General features: G+C 35.2%; 2 protein-coding genes and 1 pseudogene across 2 annotated transcripts; 1 reads left to right on the forward strand and 2 right to left on the reverse strand.

Moving 5' to 3' along the window:
- Window positions 1-4,276: 4,276 nt before the first annotated feature.
- LOC110577482 (olfactory receptor 6C75) lies at window positions 4,277-5,215 on the reverse strand. Its single transcript, XM_021686813.1, has one exon. It carries the CDS (start codon window positions 5,213-5,215, stop codon window positions 4,277-4,279), a length of 939 nt encoding a protein of 312 aa, XP_021542488.1.
- A 7,787-nt stretch (window positions 5,216-13,002) lies between these two features.
- Window positions 13,003-19,171, forward strand: LOC110577424 (annotated as a pseudogene).
- Window positions 19,172-21,886: 2,715 nt separating this feature from the next.
- Window positions 21,887-22,825, reverse strand: LOC110577481 (olfactory receptor 6C3-like). The gene has a single exon (XM_021686812.1). It carries the CDS (start codon window positions 22,823-22,825, stop codon window positions 21,887-21,889), a length of 939 nt encoding a protein of 312 aa, XP_021542487.1.
- Between the last annotated feature and the right edge of the window lie 3,432 nt (window positions 22,826-26,257).

The following is a 26,257-nucleotide window of genomic DNA, read 5'->3' on the forward strand; positions in this document are numbered from 1 at the left end:
GAAGAATAGATGAATGAGAGAACAAAATGCTAACGGGGTAACAATGTCCCCAGAAAAATATACACTAAACAAATCAGAAGAGACCTGAAACTGGGGGAAAAGAAAGGGAAAGAAAGAAAAAAGAAAAAAGAAAAATAAAATGATAAAAACAAACAAACAAACAAACAAATACCAGAATATGATCAAATATGATCAGGCTGGTGCATAGATCAGTGCCACACACTAGATTTTGGGTGTATTTTGGTCTGTTAGAAGAAAGTGCCTCCCAAAATTTAAAGAAAGAAAAACTTATATATGTTCAGAAGTAAGGGTAAATACGATGAAGGGATGGAATATGAGTGTAAAGATGAAAATTATAAAAGATTTTACAAAAGGAATTGATAAGAAGTTGGTTGAAAAAAGAAAGAGGATTTAAAAAAAAAAGGGAGAGAATGTGATCAAGCAGGATACTAGAACAAAACCATACACTAGAGATTTAGGGTATATTTTGGTCTGTTATAAGAAAGTGTATCCCAAAATTTTAAAGACAGAACAACTTATATATATCTATACCAAAAATAAGGTTAACTACTATGAAGGGATAGAATATGACTCTAAAATGAAAAATAAAAAAGATTTTTTAGGGCGCCTGGGTGGCTCAGTTGGTTAAGCGACTGCCTTCGGCTCAGGTCATGATCCTGGAGTCCCGGGATCGAGTCCCGCATCGGGCTCCCTGCTCGGCAGGGAGTCTGCTTCTCCCTCTGACCCTCCCCCCTCTCATGTGCTGTCTCTCTCATTCTCTCTGTCTCAAATAAATAAATAAAATCTTTTAAAATAAAAAAAAAAGATTTTTTAGAAAAGGGATTGATAAGATGTTGGTTTAAAAAGGGAAAAAAAATGAAAAAGAAAGTAAAAAAAAATAATTAACTTTGAAAGACTAAAGAATCATGGGAAAAAAGCCATGAATTCTATGTGCAGTATTCCCCTAGCGATGGAGTTCTGCCGTTCTCATTGATCGGTAAACTTGGTCTTGGATGGCTGTTCTTACTGATCTTCTGGGGGAGGGGCCCTTTGCTGTGGTTCCCAAATGTCTTTGCCAGAGGTGGAATTGCCCCACCCTTGCTGGTCCAGGCCAAGTAATCTGCTTGGGTTTGCTCTTGGGAGCTTTTGTTTCCTGCAAGCTTTCCCTACACCTTTGGAGGATGAGAGTGAAAATGGCGGCCTCCCAATCTCCAACCCCGGAGGAGCTGAGAACTCAGGGTTCCACTCCTCAGTGAGCCCCCAGAGAAAAGCAGTCAATCACTCCCGTCTCCTGGCTGCACTCTGTGCTCACCCGGCCTGTGACTGAGCATTTCTATCTCTGGCACATGACCCCGTGTGGAGTCTCCAAACCCAGCAGATCCCTGCGGTGTGCTCCCACACTGCTCCTCCTGGGGGAGGAAGGGGTGTCTCCCTGGATCTGCCGCTTGTTGGGTCCCTGCTGGTTGAGCAGTGGCCTGACTGTGCTGCGGTTCACGGTTTATGGCAACCCCGAGCTGAGAGCCCACTCCTCAGCTCTGTCTCTGCAGCCGGCTTCCCTGCTCTGATACCTGGGAGCTCTGCTGCACTCAGGTGCCCCCAGTCTTTCTGTCACCCCAAAGGTCCTGAGACCACACTGTCCCAGCGAGGGTTCCACCCCCTGCTTAACCACTGGAGCGACATCTGTCAGCGGAGCGGGCTTCTAAAAGTTCCAATTTTGTGTTCCGCTGCTCTATTACTTACCAGTAGTGGCTGACGGAGGCCTCTTCCCCCGCCGTCTATCTTCCCGAATATCACCTCGGATTCACTTCTCTGCATGTCCTACCTTCCAGAAAGTTGTCTCTTTTCTGTTCAGAGAGTTGTTGCTATTCTTTTCTTCGATCTCCTGTTGAGTTTGTAGGTGTTCAGAATGGTTTGATCCCTATCCAGCTGAATTCCTGGGATAAGATGAAATCCAGGTCTCCTACTCCTCCACCATTTTGCTCCTCCCCTGCTATTTGATTTTTAAAAGAATTATGGCACAGGTGTGCTCTGTGTGGTCATTACATACATGTAATTTTCCCTATTGTTAAAGGAAAAGCATTTTAGAAATATTAGTGTGAACAATAATATGAATTTAAATACTTTTGAAAGCCTCCAAAAACATGACCTCCAACATATATCTGATATATTTCTCACCAACCATCACATTTGCAATAAAAATTTCATTATCACAATAGTTTACAATAGTATTTCAACTTATACTTACTAACAAGGTGAATATTAGAAACCACATCTTCAGAGAAGTTTCTGTCAATCAAGAAAATCAACCTTCCCTTATGCCTTATTTTCCTTCCTTTCTCTCTTTACCTCTCTCTCTGTCTACCTATATACCTATCTATTATATATGCCATATATATAGTATATATTCATTTACTTAACATTTTTTTGGTATACCCTCCTAATTTTTACTTTTGCATTTCTGCTTACTTGTTACATTCTTACAAAAGCAAACTTATATAATTTCATTTCTTTACAAATTGCCCAATTAAGAATTTAAATTGCTGGGTGCCTGGGTGGCTCAGTTGGTTAAGCAACTGCCTTTGGCTCAGGTCATGATCCTGGAGTCCTGGGATCAAGTCCTGCATTGGGCTCCCTGCTCAGCGGGGAGTCTGTTTCTCCCTCTGACCCTCCCCCCTCTCATGCTGTCTCTATCTCATTCTCTCTCTCAAATAAATAAATAAAATCTTTAAAAAAAAGAATTTAAATTGAATAAATTGTCATTTAATTTTCATTTTGTGGTAGTATTATGTTAAATCTGTTTACAAAAATGTAACTCATTCCACGAAAGGACAAAGGTAAGAAGGAGTGCTCATGGACACTCTTGTCTGTCTATGAGAAATAAGAAAAGGTTTTCTATTTTGGACTTACAAACTATGTAGAACTCTTTACATTAACCTATGTGTCAGGCCAAGCTGGAAATCAAGAAACCGAAGTCAAATCCACTTACCTGGTATTGAGTTAGATTCATAACTACTGTCGCAAGACCACCAATTTTCTTAGGGATACGTCGGCATCAAGGGGCTCATTAACTATAGGAACCAGGCTTGGGCACATTTTTTACATTCTCAGATACCTGCAAGAGTCGTTTTCTTGGATTTGGGTGCGGGAGGTAGAACCTGCTGTGAAAGAGGCACTGGAAAGATAAAGACTGTATGTAGATTTGCTAATAAAGGAAAACTGAGGCATAAGATACTCATGTATCATCATTTCCAAGATACTCTCTGGAGTCTGCCTCTTACACCATTCTAGATTCCAAATTTGTTGTTTTCATGTCAGTAGGAAAGACCATCTTAGAATTAGTTGAAAGAGTCTGAATATAAATATGAAATCTATCAAGATAGTTTAATTTACTTTTATAGACCATTATCATCCCTCTCAAATATGCTTATCAGAAATAGGGAAATCTTCAGTTAACCTAATTTTTTTAGAACATATTATCAATGGAAGAAAAAGGTAAATTTCATCTTTTCTCTTGCTTGAAACTATTTTTTCTAAGAAACCTAATACAAAATGGATACAACCTCATTCAAATGGCAAAGATAAGTCTGACATCAGATTTTGTCTTAAATTTCTATTTAATTTTTCAACATTTTAATTACATTTTATTGATGAATTCATGGAGACATTTTAATAATGATTTTAATTTTAAATATGTTTTCTTGGAACGCCTGTGTGGCTCAGTCGGTTAAGGGTCTGCCTTCAGCTCAGGTCATGATTCCAGGGTCCTGGGATAGAGTCCCGCATTGGGCTCCTTGCTCAGCGGGGAGCCTGCTTCTCCCTCTGCCTGCCACTCCCCCTGCTTGTGTTCTCTCTCTCTGACAAATAAATAAATAAAATCTGTAAACATATTTTCTTGGTGACACAGAAGAAGAAATTTGAGCAATATTAATTGATACATATTTTTATTTCACATAAAATACATTCCATATTTGCATGTGGTTTTTAGTAGCTTCTTACAGTATAACAACCTGCATCTTTTCTATGAATGTATAAGCTGCTTTGCTTTGATGTGAGAAACAGTGGAGATCATTGACATCTGAGATTTAGTTACACAGGATAAGACTGTTTCCTATATAGAAAACCAGTTAGGGCCTGGTTTTTAGGCTAATAAGGAAAAGAGGCATTGATGATATATATATGTCTATCTGAAAGAATGAATTGGGGTATTTGAAGAATTTACATAAAGAGTTCTTCATTCAACTTTGTTTTTAGGGGTTTACTTTTTTCATAATCACATTCATTTATTTGAAGAAAAGGCCATTCTCTGGACCATGTTTTTGAAGGCTTGCTTCACCTGCTGGTTTCTTAGTGTATATATGAAAGGATTCAAGAGAGGAGCCACTGAGGTATTGAGCACAGCTACTCCTTTGTTTAAAGTCACCCTTTCCCTTGCAGAAGGCTTAATGTACATGAAAATGCAGCTGCCATAAGAGAGGGAGACCACTACCATGTGGGAGGAACAAGTGGAAAAGGCTTTTTTCCTTCGACTCAGGGAAGAAATTCTCAGAATTGTCTGGATGATGTATGTGTAAGAGAGAATAACTAGTGTTAAGGTGACCGTAAGTGTTACCACTGCTAAGAAAAATGCCATGAGTTCTAGGAAGCAAGTGTTTGTGCAAGAAAGCTGTAGAACTGGAGAAGAGTCACAGATAAAATGATCGATTATATTGGAGGCACAGAAATCCAACTGCAGCAGCAGGATTATTGGTGGAAAGATGACCAGGAATCCTGCAAGCCATGAGCTAAAGACAAGAAGGATGCAGTCTCTGCTGCTCATGATGGTCATGTAATGTAAAGGTTTGCAGATGGCCACGTAGCGGTCATAGGACATGGCAGCCAGAAGGTAAAATTCTGTCACCCCCAAGAAGATGAAGAAAAATAGCTGAGTCACACAACCGTTGTAGGTAATGGTTCTGTCCCTCGTCATGATAGTGACAAGGAATCTGGGAATGCAGACAGACGTGAATGATATTTCTAGGAATGAGAAGTTTCGAAGGAAGAAATACATTGGAGTCTGCAGGTGGGGATCTGAAAGGGTGAGGGTGATAATAATCAGGTTCCCAGTCACACTGAGCATGTAGGTAACAAGAAGAAATATGAAAAGTACAACCTGCCACTGTGGGTCATTTGTTAATCCAGGAAGAATAAACTCTCTTACTGCTGTGTGATTTCTCATTATTTTCCTTCTTTGTTTTAGCTGAAAAATAGATGAAAAAATAAGAAAGTTATGACACCAGAAAGAAAAACACACACACACACATAGACAAACTTTAAAAAAATATCATTGCTGCCTTATGTTTTTAGAGAAAAATGATTTTGTGGTATGTAGAAACAAAATACTTATTAAAGCTGACATTTATTATGTAATATATTAATTATTCCTATATTTCTTTCATTGTATTCTCACATATCTCAGTATAAATCCCTGTCTTCTAAATGTTTTGATATGTTCCTGAAAACAAGAAAAAAAAGAGATTAAAACCTCTGAGATGAAAATCTAAAACTCCAAGCTTACTCCCAGCATATTGCAAAATTTTGAAGGTATTTTTTTGTTGCTTTCTTCTTCATATATTTTTTAACATTTCTATTTTGAATAAACATTTCTGTTTCCTTCTCCCATTCAACCTTTTACAATCTACAGAGACCATTTGCCCATCTGGTAGAGTAATGTGTACCTGATAATAGTATGCAGACATATTTATTTATTTATTTAATTCCAATGTCTCTTCCATAATTTTAATTTTAATTACAAATGTCATAATGGTCTTTTCTAAGATTGTGAATACATTTTTCTTGGGGCACCTGAGTGACCCAGTAGTTGAGTGTCTGACTCTTGGTTTTGGCTCAGGTCGTGGTCTCAGGGTTGTGAAGAATGCTCAGTGAGGTGTCTGTTTAAGACTCTCTTCCTCTCCCTCTGACCTTCCGCTCCCCCATGCTCTCTCTCTCTCTAAAATAAATAAACAAATCTTTTTATATATATATATATTCTTCTTAAATATATTTGTATTTACTATCTACCTATCATGAGTCTGCTCTCTGATACATAAAGCAATACTTTTTCTTGAGTCCTAATTTTATTTTTGTAAACTGTAAGTGTTCTTACTTAGTTCTAAAATGATTTAGCACTTTTCCTTAATATTGCCTATTCTTTTCTTGAGGGAGACAAAAGGAATAGTTCAACATTCAAGGTAAGCTTTTGGGAGGCAAAGAGTATTTCTTATTACTCTTCTTTTTAATTTTTGGCTTTAATGCAACTCTTGATGCTTTATAGGATTTGTTTAATTTTTTTCCTGTTTGAAGTTCTTACTTTCCATAAAAACTTTAGAAATGCTGTCCTCTAAGATCATTTTAAGAAATGCTTAACTGTCCAGACAGCCTGGCTAAGCCTGTAATGTCTCACTTGTTTTCTACATCTTTCAGAGGTTTCAGAGCTTTCAAAAGGAATAATATTTACTCATAATTAGCTAATTAACTTAATATATTAATGAACTTACTAATTCTTTACCTACAAAATTGCTGGAAGGGAATTATTCCTACTTTCCATCATCTGTTCTCTTTGTGGTCATAAGATATGCATTTTTTTTTGGCTTCTGCCTTTATATGATGGATACTAACCTTCACTCTCTGAAATTCACATTGGGCAAAATTGAAGCATAAAGTAGATCTGCTCAGTGTTAAGACACATGAAATAAATTATTTTAAGTCTTACGCAAAAATGATTACATGGTCCTAATATTGACTATATTAAAAATAATTATTAAAAGATATTTAGATAAGAACACAAAACCATCATGCGGTCCTAACAATCACAAATATTTATGTTATAATGAACAAAAATGTTGCATGAAACTCTTACTAAATTGTAGCAGTTTAAAAAATGTCTTCATTTATATATTTCATATAAATTGTGTGGCTTAATTTTATTCACATATAGTATTGTGCATAATTGAGGTTACTTGCATGAAGCATAAATTTACTCTATTAAAGCAAAATTATATTCCTGAGACTATTAAAGACATACTTACTTTTATGGTATATATGACTGGCTTAGACAATGTCATTTCTAATGACTTCTTTAATTTGTTTAAACACAAGTGCTTTGAGATTTTTCAAAAGTCTTTGCAATCTTTCTTCTCTGCCATCTTATATTTGTAACCAAATACTCAAAATATTGATAATAAAGAATAATTCCAGGAGCTCCTCTACAATTTTTCATAAAGGGCATACATCAACCCAAATTTCTCTAAGGATCTGAAGTCCCAAGATATCCTACCTATTCCTACTTGATATTTGAAATGAAATGTTATAGTTGAAATGAAGGCAAATATACTATCTTCCCAAGTTTGGTGGGCAAGATGATATGATCGTAGTAATGTTATTCAGGCTAGCCATAATATTGTCTGCTCCATTCACAATGGACTCAGGGGGATTAGTTGAATGAATAAACAAAATGTACCATGGAGATTGGTGTTCTCAAGACACCAGCATTAAACTGTAGTCCAAATTAGTATACCATTTAGAATAGAATGTTTTGGTGATAGTGACCTGAAATCAGAGCAGAAAAATACATGTGAGGGTTTAAATTTTTATAATAATCCATAACTTTACAAGGAGAAGAAACTTAATGGAGTATGAGATTAGCAATTTCTCAATGGCAATAGATTTAAGTTGTGAACAGTGGGTTTTTTTCCAATCTTAGGGAAAATATTAAGAATTCACTGTGATGATTTAGATTGGGACTGAGGTCTCTGTCATTCTGTACCATAAGAAATGTCAGGCTTGTCTTTAAGGTTTTATATCTTTCCACTGAATGATGACATAGAAAACTTGACCACGATTAGAATCATTACCATTTATTCATTCAATAATTATTTTTTAGATGCTTATTATGTGTTGGGCTCAAGCCTAGGTTCTGAGCACACAGATGCTAATGAGAGCTGTGTGCCTAATTTTCACTTCTTACAGCAAAGGGTGACAATTCTACGTTATTTTAGATATCTCAGATTCCTTTTCTCATGTCCAATACAAGCAATATTTCCCTCATCCCATGCATCATCTTATTCCTCCCTGTATTGATCCGGAAATACATCTATAATATACCATTTACATTCATCATTTGAGACCTATATTTAGTTGCTATTTAATCCCAGAGTTCCATAAATCATATAAATAGTTTAAATTCAGTGGAAATTGGGATTATTTGATGATCTTAAAATGCGAGGCACTTTCTGAAGAAAGATTTTAAGATATTGTTGTTTTTTTTGAGATATGAAGTTATTCAAGATATATGACTAAGGAATACTGAGTGCACACTGAAGAAGGTGACTGTTAAAGCAGGGCAGCTATTTTAAACTCAAAGTATATTAACCTATTCATGATAAAAGTCAAGAACTTGAATAATGTGCCATAAATATGCTCATGTTTCATTACAAACATTGTTGCAATAATATTTATATGATGTTTATGTGTGGGCCAAAATATTATTTAAAATTATACATTATGGGGAAACTGTTATTACATCCAGAGACCTGGAAAATTGCTTTAATGTATATGACCTCATCTTCATTTGATTATGTAGGGGTGGAAAGAGAACTTCCTCCTACTCTTTTAGATTCTTGGCTGAGACCACGCGGTAATAAAAGACAGATTGACAGGAGAAAAATAAACAGAAGTTTAATAGCTGTATACCTCCTGTACACATGGGAGAGATCCAGGAAAACTGAGTAACACCCCAAAATGGCCCAAGGCCACCACCTTAAATAATATCTTCAGCTAAAGCCAAAGGAAGATGTTGTAGGGTGAGATAGCTAGTTATAGGAAGTTATCAGACAAAGCACAGTGGATGAGGGTATGGTTGTTATGCAGATTTGAGTCCCCGCCTTCTCCTTTAAGAGTTTCTGAAATTTGATCATCCTCCACTTCCCAGTACAGAGAATGAGACACCCTTACAAATGGAGCTTCCTTATATAAATTGTCTAAAAAAAGGAACTTCTCAGTTTTCAGAGCTTTTCCTTTGTTATTTTTAAAGAATAACCAGCTCAAAATAACCCTATGCCAAAAAGGCATATTTTGGGGTGTTATTCTGCTCCTCTTCAGTTACCTCTGCAAAGACCCTATTTCCAAATAAGGTCATATCTATAGATTCCAGGTAGACATGAATTTTGAAGGGCACTATGCACTTTGCATAGTGCAAAGCAGTACAGTACCCAGATACTTCTTTTTTTTTTTAAGATTTTATTTTTTTATTTCAGAGAAAGGGAGAGTACAAGCTGGGGGTAGGGGCACAGGGAGAGAGGGAAGTAGGCTCCCCGCTGAGCAAGGATCCCAGTGCAGGGCTCAATCCCATGACCCTGAGATCACGACCTGAGCTGAAGGCAGAGGCTTAGCCAACTGAGCCACCCAGGTGCCCCCAAACAGATACTTCTAATAACAATTTTAAACAATAACATATCTCCAGTGAGCATAGCAACTTATTTACTTTCAAACTTTTTAGCAGAATCTGCTTTTATATAATTATTTTCAATAATAGATTATAGGAACATGTGTAAAGATTGACAGAATATAAGTAATAAATCTGTTAAATTAAGAATAACCATATAAATAAAGAAATAATCTTTTATGCATTAAAGAAAAATCCATCAAATATTGAACATTGTGTTAAACCTATGATACACCATATCAGTTTACTCGTGTTAAGACTTGTTTGTATTTTAGCTTAAATTCACACCTGAGACCATATTTTTCCCCCCAGTGATTGAAGTGGTACTATTCATCAGTTAGTTATCCAGTATGCACAGTTAAAAAAATATGACTATCTAGTATTTGCTTTCATTTTATAAAGTTGAGAAAATGAAATAAGAAAATGAATAAATGAAAATGAATAAAATGAATATATATAAAATTATAAATAAGCAAAAGACAGATGAAAAAAGGTGAGTCAGATTTATAGATGGCATATTAATAAACTCCTTTCTGCTTGTGTGGCTCACCTAGTTCATTTTATCTTCTGTTGTAAACAAAGCAATGCTTCTTAGCACATCCTAAGGGTTTCTCCATAAATCAGAAAAAAAAGGATATCTTAAATGATATTTTCCTAATTTTACATTATATAGTGATCTTGCTACAGAATTATTATTGTGGTTTTGTTACTTGAAACTGGGTTTACTTCTTGGTGGATGTTGAGCCAAAAAAAACACAAGCAAGTTAAAGAATATGAAAGAAAGGGCTTTACTTGCAATCAGTAAAGGGAACACCTGGGGTATTTCCTAAAGCAGTGACTCCTTCAACAACAAACTGGGGAATTTTTAAACTAAGGGTGTATACATATTTATCCAGGGGCTTGCACAATGGGAAATTCAGCATGGAATTGGGGCAAAAGTCATCTTAAAGTGACTTTGTTGACTGAAATCCCAAGGGCTGGCAATGGTCAGCATCGTTGTTTCTCTGGCTTTAGTTGGTCTGGTATCTGAGTGCTCAAAGGGGTTTAAATCCTGCAAAGATAACTCAAGAATATGCATCAGGTCAATCTTTGAAAATCATGAAAAACATGAGCCAACAGCACTAGCTCTGTAGAGTTTAACATTTCCTAACAATGGGTAACATGACCATAAATTTCTTTGGCTGTCAGCCTTCCAACAATACTGTCATTATGTCTTTTTTTTTTTTTAATCTATTTCATCTCATGAATCTACAAATGTACCTGCTTTCCATCTTTTCCATAGCTCCATCATGCAGTAAAGATGCTACTTTAGCACTTTCAGGAGAGGCCTCACAAACAGAGCAACAGACTTTTTCTTCCTTTTTCTTAATGTACTATGTTGTTGATTTGTTAATATCAAGCCAACAGCCTATAACTCATGCGTGGCCCAAACTTGCCCAACAGGTATTTTCTCTATAAGTCACATCACAGCATTCCTGCTCTCAGGACACTTAGTGCTTTAGTACTGTGCTTGGGGGGCCATTAGAAGCAGTGAAATTACTAATTAAAACAAAAAAATGCGGCATTATATAGGCCATGAAAAGGACTTTGATTAAGGTATGAGAGCTGAAACAAGCAGGCAGAGCATCACCTTGTTCAACTCAAACTCTTTGCGGCTCTGCCCATGTCCTGGACTGGCTGCAAAAGTGCCCCCTGGATTGATTTTGGGGTTAAAAATACATGCTAGAGAGTAGGCAAATGTGCAAATAAGGACTCCATGAATAATGAAAAATAACTTTATATAAAATGAACATTAGTTCACACTTTCAATTTCAGTCCTCCAGTCCAGAGTTCATTTTTGTAAAATGGTGAGATTGATTTGTCACAGAATGTGTTCCTTTTGAGTTCCACCAACATCCTGGATGATTATTTGTAATTTGCATTTAGAAAACTCACATACTATGGGTTGTTTACTGTTATATGGGTGTTTATATTGCATGGAGTCTTGTGTCCACCCCATAGAAATACATAGTAAGGGTACATCATCTCATAAAACCCCTTATGTTGCCCCTTGCTTGTCAACCCTTTGTGTCTCTCAACCCTGGCAACGACTGATGTATTTTCTGTCCTGATATATTTGCCATTCCAGAACATCACACAAATAGAACCATATAATGTGCAACTTTTGGATTGGGATTCTTTCACTTAGTAAAATGAAGTTATGTTTCACCCATGTTGATTGGTAAATGAGTATGTGGTTCCTGTCTAGTCCAAGTGGTGTTCCTTTAGGTGCCTACACCACAGTTAATGTATTCATTCACATACTGAAGAACATGTGGGTGGTCTCCAATTTATGATGATAATGAATAAAGATGTTTTGTGTGGAGAGATTTCACTTCACTTGAGTAAAATAATTAGAAGAGGGATAGATTTTCAAAAAATGATATGTTTTACATAAGTGACTACTAAACTGCTTTCTAAAGTGGCTGCAGCATTTTGTATCACATTAGCAATTTGTGAAAGTTTCTGTAGTTTTGCCTCAAGTACTTGATATTGTCTTTTAAAAAAATTATTTTATTCATTCTGATAGATATATAACAGTATCCCATTGGGGTTTTATTCATTCATTCATTCATTCATTCATTCACTCATTCATTTATTTATTTTAGTCATCTCTACACCCAATGTGGGGATCAAACTTAGACCCTGTGATCAAAAGTCCCATGCTGTACAAACTGAGCCAGGCAGGTGTCCATTGGGTTTTTAATTAATTTTTCTGATGACCAGTGATATTAAGCATCCTTGACTATGCTTACTTGACATTTGTATATTAACTTTGATAACATTTGTGTTCAGGTATTTATCCAACGTTTAAATTTTGTTTTCTTATTGTATTTTGGGACTTCTTTATATACTCTCAATACATATCCTTTATCTATTACATATTCTGCATACATATATATATATTTTTTTCTTCGGTCAGCACTATTGCCTATCGGTATGGTGACCTAAACCTCATTTCTGAGAAATCAAAATGTTTGCCTGCATGAATGCTTGCTGTATCTCTCACGTATGTTCCATTTTAATTTACCACTTAAATGGTGATGCTAGTCAGATCCCTGGGGATACTTGGCACCTAGACATTTTCCACAAACCCCAGTTACTGGGTTAATACTTATATTTCTCATGAGTGATCAAAATTTATCATCATAGCTATTTTGTGTTTGTCATTTCTGGATGATACAGGACCTAGTAAGATTTATCAGTGTCGCCGCCTCACTTCTTTTACTTTCGAATGGGTTCCATTTCAGAACCAACTTTATTTAGGTCATTGTGACTCAGGATAAAATAATTAGTACCCTGCAGATGGTATTGTGGGAAGAAGGCTTGTGGGAAGCAAAGGCAAATACGTATTCAGAAAAAGTTTTTCTTCCAGTGCGTACAAATTGTAGCCCCCTCAATGAAGAAAGGGATGTAAACTTATCAATTTTCTGTCAGGTAGCTGGTTGTTTCCTCTAGCATATGAGCAATATCAAAAGCGCAACATGATCTTGGGTACTAGCAAGTTTGACATCCAGGTAACTTATACATAAATTTAATCATTGCCTTCATGGCCATATTTTTCATTAACTTAGTAATCAAATATTGAAGTAAATGGTTCAGGAAAAGTGAATGGCTTTCATAAAATGGATCATCTTATCCTCTTGATTATTATAAATTTCTTTTTCAGATGAATATTTGTTGAACTGTCACATGTCACACAAACACCTAAATATTCTGGTTCCATTATGAGAGTCTCATTCAAGTACCAATTTCTTAACTCTCTTTGTTATTGATACTCCAATATTTCTTTCTAAGCCTCTTGCTACCCAACATATCATTAACTAATGTTCATGAAACAGTATAAAATCTTACATCTGACTAGCTGTAAGCTTCTTGGAAACGATTCTACTGGAAAAAACATTCTATCCTAACTATGATTTAGGGCCATTCCTGAATGGGACTCAGTAGATTATTTATTGCAATTATATTATATGATGCAGAATTATCTGTCAACCAAGTTCAGTTTTTTTCTTCCTCTGATAACTAGCCATTGTAAATTGACCATGAATTTCATTGCATGTATGTTGTGAACCTGCAGGGTCTTTCTTAAATTGTAACAGAACACTTTCTACTTCACAGAAGATGCTTTCTGGAAATTCATTCAAATCTGCATTGGATGAAAGTTCATGATTAATCATGATAATTCAAGTCAGGCTTTCATAATAAGACATTATGATTATTGTGGTTGCTGCTGTTGTTGTTATTGAATAAGAATTACATCAGTGGGCTGGCCATTTATTTCTGTCCTAGACTTTCATGATGAATCTCCTATAGCAAGGTCAATTTTTGTCAATTATCATTTTTATTACCAATCTAGACATGCTTGGATGTTGTATAATAACTTGCTTTCATCATTTGAAGACTTAAGGGAGACATTAGTGGGGATGCTCAATGGATCTTTCATTAACAGTACCTCCCACTTTAGTCATTATCCCCACTTCCATTTTTCCTTGTTTTTTTTAAAAGATCTTATTTATTTTAGAGAGGAAGAGAGAGAGAGCACGAGCAGGGGAGGGGTAGAGGGAGAGGAAAAGAATCCTCAAGCAGATTCCCCGCTGAGTGTAGAGCTTGACAGGGGGCTTGATCTCACAACCCTGAGATCATGACCAGAGCTGAAATCAAGATTCAAATGCTCAACTGACTGAGCCACCCAGGTGTTCCTTTCCTCAGTTTTTTAAAAAAGAAAAAGTCATTGTATTTGTTTCAACTCTTGGTGTCTTAGGGAATAAAGTTTGGAGGCCAATGAATAGCTTAAACATGCTGAATGTTTTCCAAACTATCTATATCATCAGTCTATTGTTTGTAAACTTTATATTAAGGAATTTATGGTATTTCAACTTCTTTGTTATAAGTTAACTTGGAATCATCAGTTCAGTAATCACCTGAGAATCCATTGGAACGTCTATCTATTCAAGGTGGCTTAGCAAACCCAGAATTTCTTTTTTTTTTTTAAAATTTTTATTTTATTTATTTGTTTTTTATTATTTTTATTTATTTATTTTTTATTATGTTATGTTAATCAGCATACATTACATCATTAGTTTTTGATGTAGTGTTCCCTGATTCATTGTTTGCATATAACACCCAGTGCTCCATGCAGTACATGCCCTCTTTAATACCCATCACCAAGCTAACCCATCCCCCCATGCTCCTCCCCTCTAGAACCCTCAGTTTGTTTCTCAGAGTCCACAGTCTCTCATGGTTCGTCTCCCCCTCTGATTTCCCCCTCTTCATTTTCCCCTTCCTGCTATCTTCTTCTTCTTCTTCTTTTTTTTTTAACATATAATGTATTATTTCAAACCCAGAATTTCTGAGAGATGCACTCAATTCAATAAATTCAGTATAATGTAAAATTGTTTCTTCTCTCTTGGACGTGTGCCATAAGAATCCATCCAAACATAGGTTCCCATATTTATGTTAAGATAAATTATCAAAAACAGGTAAAATTTTTCAATGTAATCCTGCCTTTTCCTGAGTTTGTACTTGCTTACCATCTCCTGGTAAGGCTAGATTCTGATACAGAATACAGGTCAGGAAATAGTCTAGGAATGGTGACTGTACAAATAAGGAAAAATTTAAAGCTAATTCCTTCATACATGGTAACTATAGAGGTTCTAAATGATACATGGTCAGTTTCATGAATCAGAGCAAGATAAAGATGGTTCCTTCTGTTGACAAGGGAGTCTACGTGGTGCTTTCACATTCAGGTATTCTGAGTCTTCTGAATCTACAGAGATGCCTCCATTCTTATGATCAGTTTCCATTTTTTCCCAATCAGTGTCCTAGCATTCACATAAGACATGTGAAGAGGTTGTGAATTAAATCAGCTTGATAATTAAGGAACCTGTAGGATAAGGATCTAATATTGGCTATTTCATCTCTTCAGTTATGACATAATTGAAACTTTAAAGTTACATTTTCTTTTTTTAAGCTGTCTAAAGCATTTGGAAGCAGCCAGCTCCTACATAAGCCTTGTATTCATTGTTCAGTTTTATTCAGCCTTGCTTTTAGTAGGCATTTAATTCTAGATGAACTCTGCCTTATAAATGTGTCCATGTAGACTACCAGTGTTTCATTGTCTAATGGAATCGTTGCTGATTTCAGACCAAACCAGGTTAATGAATTGGTTCCAGATTCTTACTCCTTTGAGAGTCTGTTACCGGGATATGCTCTACATATCAACTGCAGTTGCAGAGAGCAGGATTTATGGTAGCTAATAAAAAAAAATCTATTTAGTATTAAGTAATTGTTGGTTTAAGGAATCATCAAGAGAGCTGAAGGGAGATTTTTTTTTAAAGATTTTATTTATTTATTTGTCTGAGAGAGAAAGAGAGAGTGCTCAAGCAGGGGAAGCAGCAGGCAGAGGGGGAAGCAGGTTCCCCACTGAGCAAGGAGCATGATGCGGGACTTGATCCCAGGACCATGGGATAATGACCTGAGCCAAAAGCAGATGTTTAACTGACTGAGCCACCCAGGCATCCCTGAAGGCAGATTTTAGGATGAGCTTCCTGGAATGATCTCAAAGCTGCTTCACAAAATTAAATCCCCATAGAACTCCTCCTCAGGAATCTAGTGCTGTTGCTACAAAATTTAGGGTCATTTGAATCTGCTATGATATATACCAGCAATAAAGATGCTTAACTATAACAGTGTTTAAAGTTTGTATCTTTTAATTGAATGTATCTGAGTGGCAGAACTGAAACTACGTTTAGAATCCTAGCTTCAAGGACAACTGAAAATGTAGCCTGCGAAGCCCTTGCATATAGATAGACATATTTGATGGAACTTGGAAGATGCAAAATGTGTAAGTTCATAATAAAACACCAGTAATGATATGCAAAAGAAGTCTAAATTACTCACATCAATAAATCAAATGAACATTATTGTCATCCCCAATTTACAGATGGAGTACCACATAATGTACTCTACAAGGACAGTTGTCCTATAGACACTGTTGTGGTGCATAAAGCCAAATTATTTTTGAGTAAATTGCATGTGGCTGGCTGTATGATATTTAATTAAAAATGACATTATTTAAGATAATAGTAATAGTTTTAATTTATTAAGCCCTGGAAGGTACCAGGCAGGTGCCAGGCATGTTTGTTAGCCTTGTCTAAATAATATTTACAAATACCCTCTGAGGAAATTCCTATTATTGTCCTTAATTTTTATGTCAGGAAGTGACTCATTGAGAGTTTAGCTAATTTTTCCAAGGTTGCACAAATGGGGATTTAGTAGAGTGAACGATGGAGTATATGAGCTGCTACAGAGACCTGAAGGGATCCGTGTCAAGAAAGCCATTAATATGTGTTAAGTAAATAATACTGTTGAGCACCATTATGATTTTTTACTATTGTCTATATGAAAACATCTCTAGGTAAGAAAACATTAAAAGTGTGATACCCATGGGAGTCTAATCGTAGGGTTCCATCTGGTACCTTACTGATTAAAAGATAGAATTTTGCCCTATATGTGTCCACAGTGGAGATCCTGGGAGGTAGACCCAAAAAGAAAAGAGAGTTTCTGTCTGTTGAGTAAGGAGTTTGAGAGGTGCTGCTATTGTTGAAGGGAGGGGGGGGGGGTATAGCGATTTCTGTCCATGGTTCTGAAAAACAAAGCGTCCTAGAAAACCCAGTCATAGAAAATTATTCGAACGAGATATCAGAGCAGAGCAATGATAATTTCAAGGCAGGAGATATTAATAGTTTAGATAGGAATAGGCTTTTTGAGACCTCCATCCTTTTGTTGATTAATTTAACAAATATTTTTGTAAATGACTGCACTATAATAAGCCCTTTGGTAGACAATAATGAACAAAGTATTCCCTTTGCTAGCAAAATGCTCATAATCTGTTAATATAGTCAAGAAAGATGACATTCCAGTATATTGTGATAACTTCTAATCACATTGATAAGCATACTGTACCATGAGGCTCATGTGATCCTATATGACTGTAAATTATAGCAATACACATCCAATTAGATAGATGGAGCTAAAAAGGGCAATGTGAGTTTGAGGACTTTAGCATTGGAGATCTACTATCAGAGACAGAGGTAGGGCCTGATGAACACCAAAGAGCTCTGTTTAAGAATACAAAGGCTTACTGTGACTCAAATCAGAAATGACTAAATATTATCTATCAGTGAGAGAATCAATTGTCAATCCCATATTCTATGGTTATGGCTGCGGTTATTGTTGCTGTGGATAACTCAGTGCTCAATCCAGAAATGACAGAGACTCTTGCCAATGAGAGATGATATTATCATACAGCTATATGTTATATCTGAGATGACCAGTGGAAGAGTTTGGGATTCTGAGTTTCTTTAGTGAAAGTAATTTTCTGCATTTAAGTTTGGGATTTAAGTTTAATTCCAAAGGAATAGTTGTCTTCTGAATTTTTAATTTTCTGAGATATGTTATTTTGGAGAGAAATCCCCATAAGCCAAGCCTGGCATTTTAGATGGGCTTATTTCATACTCTTGTGAAAAAAGTACTTTTTTTGAAAGAAATAACATCCTATTCTGAAATGCTAAGATTTCCTTATATATGCTTATATTGCAGCATTTCTCAACTCTCCCAGTAATTGGTACAGTGGCTTCTTTGGGGGGGCATAGTTTTGATCTGAATCACTGTTCCAATGTATATTGGCCATATATACATTATTTGTTTCCTATGAATATCTGTCTCATTCTTTAAAAGGAGGAGAAAAGCATACCCACTTAAACGGATTGTTAATATCTTAGGGGCATAAGTAAAATGTTTAACACATGCACAAAACACACACACACACAAAATCACACCAAAAAAAATGTTTAACACAGTTTAAATCATATAATATTGCTCTTTTATCTGGTTATTGAGGCATTGCTCTTTTATCTGGTTATTGAGCATGAGGCACCATGAGCAGCAAAATCTTCAAGTGACACCCTGTCCTGGTAGTGTGGGAGGTCCTGATCGGGAACCAGTGCCAGTGTCAGAAGTTTTTGGAGACGGTGGAGCTGCAGATCAGCTTGAAGAACTATGACCCTTAGAAGAACAAATGCTTCTCAGGCACCATCAGGCTTAAGTCCACTCCCTGCCCCAAGTTTTGGGGGACAAGCAGCACTGTGATGAGGCCAAGATTGTGGATATTCCCACAATCAACTCAACAAGAGTTGAGTTGTTGAGAAACTCAACTGAAGAAACTCAGTTCCTGAAGAAACTCAACAAGAATAAAAAATTAGTCAAGAAGCTGGCCAAGAAGTGTCATGCCTTTTTGGCTTCAGAATCTCTGATCAAGCAGATCCCATAAGTTTTGGGTCCAGGCCTGAATAAGCCTGGCAAGTTCCTTTCCATGCTGACCCACAATGAGGACATGGGGGCCAAAGTGGATGAAGTGAAATCCACGATCCAATTGCAAATGAAGAAGGTGCTATGTCTGGCAGTGGCCGTTGGCCAGATGAAGGTTAAGACACTTAATATATATGTGATAATTAAAAAGATGATGAGCTTGTGTACAACATCCTCTTAGCTGTCAATTTCCAGATGGTGTTGTTCAAGGAGAATTGGCAGGAGGAGGTCTGGGCTTTATATATCAAAAGCCTTGTGGGCAAGCCCCAGCACCTGTATTAAGGCACACCTTGATAAAACCTAAGGCTACCATTAAAAAAATATATAATATTCACATGAGGAACATGAATATTGGTTTTATAGCATAATTTTTCTGTGCATAATAAATTGAATCAATAAAATTAGCTTTTCATGGAAAGCATAAAAGAGAAGTAATGGCTACTTGTTTTCCGTTTCTATCCACAGGTTTCACCATTCACTTCTCTCACTTTTTTTATTTTTTATTTAAAGATTTTATTTATTTATTTGACAGAGAGAGAGATAGCGAGAGCAGGAACACAAGCAGGGGGAGTGGGAGAGGGAGAAGCAGGCTTCCTGCCGGACAGGGAGCCCGATGTGGGACTCGATCCCAGGACCCTGGGATGATGACCTGAGCTGAAGGCAGACGCTTAACGACTGAGCCACTCAGGCGCACACTTCTCTCACTTTTACAACTGTGTTATTTGCAATCATTAATCTCTTTGCCCAGAATATCCATTTAATTATATTTCTTCTTTTTACGTGGGATTCTTACTGCATTACTGCAAATGTTGTGAGCAATCCCAGATTTTATATTCATATGGCCCTGGGTATATGTTTTTATAAAAGATTAATTCTATATCTAAATGACTACCTTTTTAATCTGTTGCTTGAAATCTTATAAGGTGGAGATGGTCTATTCTATTATTCAAATGGCTAGCACATGCCTGCAATGTAGATGCTTTGAAAGTCTTTTTAGAAATAACATTTGAATGATTTTCACTATAAAAATTAGGAAGAAATTATATTTGTGAGTTTCCTATTCTGCTTCTAGTAAGCAGTTAATATCCACATATAGGTATTAAGTATTGTTATTGGCTTTTCTTTTAGTTTGCCTTGTTAGTGCATGGATTTAATTTGACAAATATATCTCAGAGTTCCCTAATGTAAAGTGATAAATGCCTGAGAAATCTAGATTGTGGTCATTGATATAAATTCTTTCAAATAGATCTGAGAGAGTAATAGATATGGAGTGGGAACAGGTTAAACTGAGTGTAAGATGAATGCATGATTCACAATGCAGTTTGAGGGTAAAGGGAGTCTTGCTGGAGAGTCTTGGAGAATATCATAATCCTATGCCCAAAAACCCTTTTTACTGAAGAAATAATGTAACTTTTTTTTAAACATATATGATAATGACCAAGAAATAAAATAAAAGTGAAAACTAAGATGACAGCCAAAGCAGACAAGGTTTGTCTTATGCATGTGACTTTAGGGTTTAAAAGAACCAATTTTAGCAATTATTGTGAAACTGACCATAACTGTGCTAAGAGAAAAGGCAGGAAAACTGACATTTTCTTTGACAATGGTAACATTATACCGGGCCAATAGGCTACTCATGCCTAATTCATTGCACTTATCAAATTAAATTTTAATTACATGTTGTTTTTCTCCTCACTAGAATCTGAGATAATTTAGAGCAAGAATCCTCCTTTTTCATCAGTATAACCCCAAAGCCTGCCATAAGTAAGAAAAGCCTAAATGAGTTCATTACACATTAGAAAGTCCTTTAATGTAACAGTTCTAATATTGAACATGAGCTTTTATTCATAAATTGTTACAAATATAAGTCAGTGTGAAGATGAAAGTAACCCAACTAGTCTGGGTTTTGAGGTTAAAGGAAAGTGATTAAAATCCCAGTTCTGAAAGCTGCAATCTCTGTACATTGAACTTTCAACCTCAGTTTCACTGTGTTCATTCACCTATAAATTAGAAGTAATAATGTTCACTTTCTAAGAGGTTTTGTAAAATAAATACTGCATGTGATTTGCTTAATACAAAGTAGAGTGTGTGGAATATTATCAATAGATGTTATTTCTCTTTCATATTTCCTAAAACCCTAAAGTCAGTTCCAGATGCCACAAATTTAAAGCTCAGTTCTCCAGAAAGGTGAACTTCCACTGGTTTATCATAGTTTTATCCATTTGATATATTTTACATTGTCTGTTCTCTATTTTTTAATTTTTGGAGGTATTTTATCTACCTAAAGAAAAATACCTCTGACGAAGAGAGATTAGTAATTAATAGCACCCCATAAAAAATAGCACCCCATAAAGTTGCTGGCAGGATTAAATGAGTCAATACAAAGAAAACAATAGATCTAGAATGTAGGAATTGCTGAAAAATTTTATGTTATCTTCTACCCCCTTCTACCTTCTTTCTCTTCCTCCTCATTAGCATCATAATTATTATGAATAGTATAAATATTTTTAATATGTATGAGTTTCTAATCTTTTAATATATTTAAGTAGATATTTGTATTTTATTCCCAGTCCTCTGGTGATTGTGATTATTTAATTTCATGGAAATGACAAATAGAATCAAAATTTTCTAATAACATTCATTTCTATTACTGGGCAAGAATGAAAAGTTCAGAAATCCGCACCTATCCTGACACTCTTTCCATCAAACTAAATGCCCAGTGTCTCTTCAAAGGCAAACCACTACCATTCAAAATCATAATCATTAACCCAATTGTATTACTTCATCCAAATACATTTGAATAAAACACTTGAATTTACAGAAAATTCTGAAACAATATTCAGTTGATCAAATTTATTGAGTTCAATGATTGGGAAACTTTAATATGGGAATGGAAAGAAAGGGGAAAATATAACTCTAGTAAAGGAAAGGGAGGTTTAAGAAAGTGTGAATAATAGTATTTACAAGAACTTCATTCTTTTAATGCTACTCATACTTTCATTTACTGGAGAAAAATATAAGCTTTTGGATGGTATTCTTAAAGGCTTGCTTTACTTGCTGGTTCCTCAGGGTATATATAAATGGATTCATCATAGGAGCAACAGAAGTATTTAAAATAGCCACTCCTTTGGTCAATGATGCCTTTTCTTTTGCAGACGGGTTGGCATACATGAATATGCAGCTTCCGTAAGAGATGGAAATGACAATCATGTGTGAGGAACATGTAGAAAATGCTTTTTTTCTCTGACTGGCAGAGGGCAGTTTCAGAATTGTTCTAATGATGAACATGTAGGACAGAATTATTAATGCCAAAGTGAAAAGCAGAATCACTATTGCAGAGTAAAAACCAATCACTTCTAGGAGCCATGTGTCTGAGCAAGATAATTGCAAGAGGGGAAAATAGTCACAAGTAAAGTGATCAATGACATTGGAGCCACAGTAATCTAACTGGAGAAAAAGAATAACTGGTGGGAAGATATTTAAGAATCCTGCCAGCCAAGCACAAAAGACAAGTAAAATGCAGACTCTTTTGTTCATGATGGTTGTATAGTGCAAGGGTTTACAGATGGCCACGTAGCGGTCATAGGACATGGCAGTTAGAAGATAAAATTCAGTTATTCCCATGAAGATTAAGAAAAACAACTGAGCTGTACAATTATTGTATGAAATCGTTTTGTCTCTGGTGATAATTGTGACCAGAAATCTAGGAATACCGACAGTTGTAAAAGATATTTCTAATACAGAGAAGTTCCTGAGGAAGAAATACATAGGGGTCTGCAGATGGGAGTCAACCAAGGTGAGAGTGATGATGGTCAAATTACCAATGACACTTAATATATATGTGATAATTAAAAAGAGAAAAATCAGAATCTGAAGCTCTGGGTCATCTGATAGCCCTAGAAGAATGAATTCTGTGGGTACTGTGTGGTTTTTCATTGCCGATCCTTTCTTCCCCCCCTTTAGAATGGAAAATGTATGCTCCCCTATAGGACATAAAAAAGGTAAAACAGGATTGAGGTTAGGGTATAGAATCTTAAAAATATCCATGGTGATGAATAATCTATGAAATCCAAAAACGAATGTTTTCTTTCAGCAACTCTGTCCAATTTCTACTGGGCCTCACATTCAAGTAATACATATTATTTGAAATTAAATCTTGATTTCTTTTTGTTGAAAATACACTGTCGTGGGCCATGGATAAAAAAAATCTTGCGCTGACTTTAAGCAGAAGCTATTTATTCTAATTTTTTAAAATAAGATTCTAATTACTCTTTAAAATATTTAGCTCCTTTTATAAAAAACATGAAAATATTCTAGTTGATATTTTTCTTTTCCTCAGTATTATAAAAAGTAGTCTGGATTATGGATAATCTAAACAGAGCGTTTGAAATCTCGCAGGGGTTATTTAGGCCTACCTCCACAATTTATATTTTGAGGCCCACATAGTTTAGGAAACTTTCACAAGATTAAACAATTAGTCAGCACAGTAATCATCTTGGTGTAGAACGTGCATGTTTATCCATGGGAATGTTTTGTTGGCATTCTCTCATAAATTACTTTCTCAAGGTTTGGTTGATGCTATCACCCTCTTATCATATATATATATATATATATTTGCTTTACTAATAAAAAGGCAGAAGGACAAAGAGGTAACCTATTACTAAATTAAATAATTGTCTAGAAATAGTTTAATTCATACAATGCGTAATCCTTTTCTTTTCTTTTTTTTACAATACAGCTATGGAAAATGAAAAAGTAGATGGTCAAAATAATATTAACTGGGAAGCAGATATTCTTTCTAATAGGGAATTTTCAAAATAACTCTGTTTTATAACAGAACACAATTTCAAATTAGAAAAAAAATGAACAATCCAAGATTGATTTCTGTGTTCCTGCTTTAGGATTTCATTAATAGTCTCTTGGTAGAAAGTAATTATTTAATTTTTAGTATTGAAAGAGTTGTAAATCCTTAAACATATATACAAACACGATTTCTTAAAACATTTGAGTAAAATGAAGATATGTATATTGAAGAATAAAAAATTTACTTACTTCCTGATTCTTCTTGATGATTTAGTCTCAAATTTTATCATCTGATTTGCTTAAACATTTACACAATTTCAGAGCTGGTAAATCGAGTTAACAAAATATTTGGTTTCTATTGTTCTTTCAAAACAAGTGTGTTGATTTAACTTTTTCATGGTTCTTAGGAAGTATAATTCTCTTTGACTCTCAATGCCCTTCATTCCTGATACTACAAAATGCTGACAACATTTTATTATAATACAACTCATTCTTGCTTTTCATCTCTCACTCAAACTCCATGTACAAATTCAGCTACACCTGGGTTGACTAGTACTCTTCCATTTGCCTTTTTTCATATAATACAAAACACTTATTTATTAAATCATTTTTCTTTCCATTCATGCAATCATTTAAAATCAGTATTTTCTAATTCTTTGATTATACATCTATAAAATGTAAGTAGTATTTTCCTTAGGTTCAGGGACTGCTATATTTTCCTGCAAACGCTGCTTTGAAAGATAGAAAATACGGAATGTTCTTCTCTACCTACGCCATAGAAATGGAACTGGACTTATTTTATCTGTGTCTTTTTGTGGCCCAGGGGAATTCATTAAGTAAATAGAGTGCCAAGGAGAAGAATCATTTAAGATACAGGTGAATCATTTTTATAAATATTGATTAAAAAGTATATGTAAAGCAAAATGATTGAAGTAAATAGGCAAATATAGAAACAACGTGATACTGAGTGTGTGAATGCTTGATTTAGAATTTAACTCTTCTCCTTAATACCCATTACCCAAAATTTCACCACGACCCAAGCAAAATGTACCTACGAAAAAATCCAAAGTGGTTGAAAGCTACCACAGATACACCATCAAAGCCAAGATAATCAAAAACATAAAAAAGAGAGATAAAAGAGAAAAAAAAAGAATTTCACTCTTCTATGATTGTACAAGGAATTCACATTTTTCTCCCAGAAACTGGACTTGCCTTCAGTAGAATTAGTATGCTTATATCCTTTGAATTTTGGCAACTTAGAGAAGAATTCTTTACCAGAATGAAATGGTGGAAAACACTGCTATGGATTTCTAGTATGACTTGATTGTCTTCTGAAATGGACAATCTATTAAAGACTGATGAGAAGGTTTATACCTACATTGGCCCTTTGAATTTAGGGAAACCCTTCTGATAGTCCCTCCCTAATGTGGCTTTTATTGCCTTTTGACTATTTTCTTCACTATGTTATTTACTTGCATTAAACAGTTGTTTATATTTGTGCATATGACATCTTCTCATATTGAGAATATTTATGAATCAATAAAATAAATAAATAAAAATCAATAAATAAATACCAACCTGGCATTGGATATTTTGAATTTGTTTATTTCCACATTTCCTTCAATGAGAGATGTCATTTTTATTACTAGAAGAATAGTATGGTATAGAAATATATAAGAATGCCATATGTACACGTATATGTAATATAATTTTATATTTAACAATTTATCTTTATTTTCTTCACAGTTATAAATGTGGACATAAAACATGCATGCATTTAATGCCAGCAGTATAGATTATTATTATTTTTTTTAGTGCAGATTGTTTATGATTGAACTAAATCACTAACTCACACATAGGAAAATACATAAACACTGAGATGTATTGAATTTATAACTGATACACATTGAAATAGGCATTGAAAATACTTATTCAAGATATTTCAGTAGAGATAGTGAAACTCATTTTCTACTTATGAAAATTCGTTTCCTTTGCCTTCAGTTTTGTATCCAAATAGTGAATGTTTTCATATTTTATTCAGAGCTTTTATTGATTACCAGGCACTGACCATAAAATTATCTCATTTTTTCAAACAAGCAGACAATACAAAACCCTCTGAGGTCAGTGCTATTATTATTCAGGTAAAGAAAGAGTCTGAAGCAGAAAGAAGTTAAAGTGTCTGGTGTCCACCACTTGTGTATTTGTGAGCAACGCAATCTTTAGTGACTTACAGGAAAAGGAAATGAATTTCTATCTCACAAAGCACTGCACTTCATGAAATATCCTATTAGACATGTTTCTTCTTCATATCTTTTCTCAAATTCCTAGATGCTGGATTGTCTCTCTCTTTCCTCCTTGAGCACTCTCTCACTCTCTTTCTACCTTTACTGTTTTATTCCTAGTTCCAAATTGCTCTCTAGCTTTTCTTTAGGCCTCCTAATAATTTACTTTTAATGAACACTGATTACACTTGTTACCTTCCTATCCACAAGCTAGTAGGACACCTGCTTTTTAATAACGTGTCAATTACCTCCATGTATTCTGAGGTTGATGAGTGACTATGTT

Source organism: Neomonachus schauinslandi, chromosome 5 (genome assembly GCF_002201575.2).
Source record: "Neomonachus schauinslandi chromosome 5, ASM220157v2, whole genome shotgun sequence".
Taxonomy (NCBI): domain Eukaryota; kingdom Metazoa; phylum Chordata; class Mammalia; order Carnivora; family Phocidae; genus Neomonachus; species Neomonachus schauinslandi.

What these genes read in the sequence shown, in the direction of transcription:
- LOC110577482 (XM_021686813.1), bottom strand. Translation starts at nt 5,215, where the DNA reads ATGAGAAATCACACAGCAGTAAGAGAGTTTATTCTTCCTGGATTAACA.
- LOC110577481 (XM_021686812.1), bottom strand. Translation starts at nt 22,825, where the DNA reads ATGAAAAACCACACAGTACCCACAGAATTCATTCTTCTAGGGCTATCA.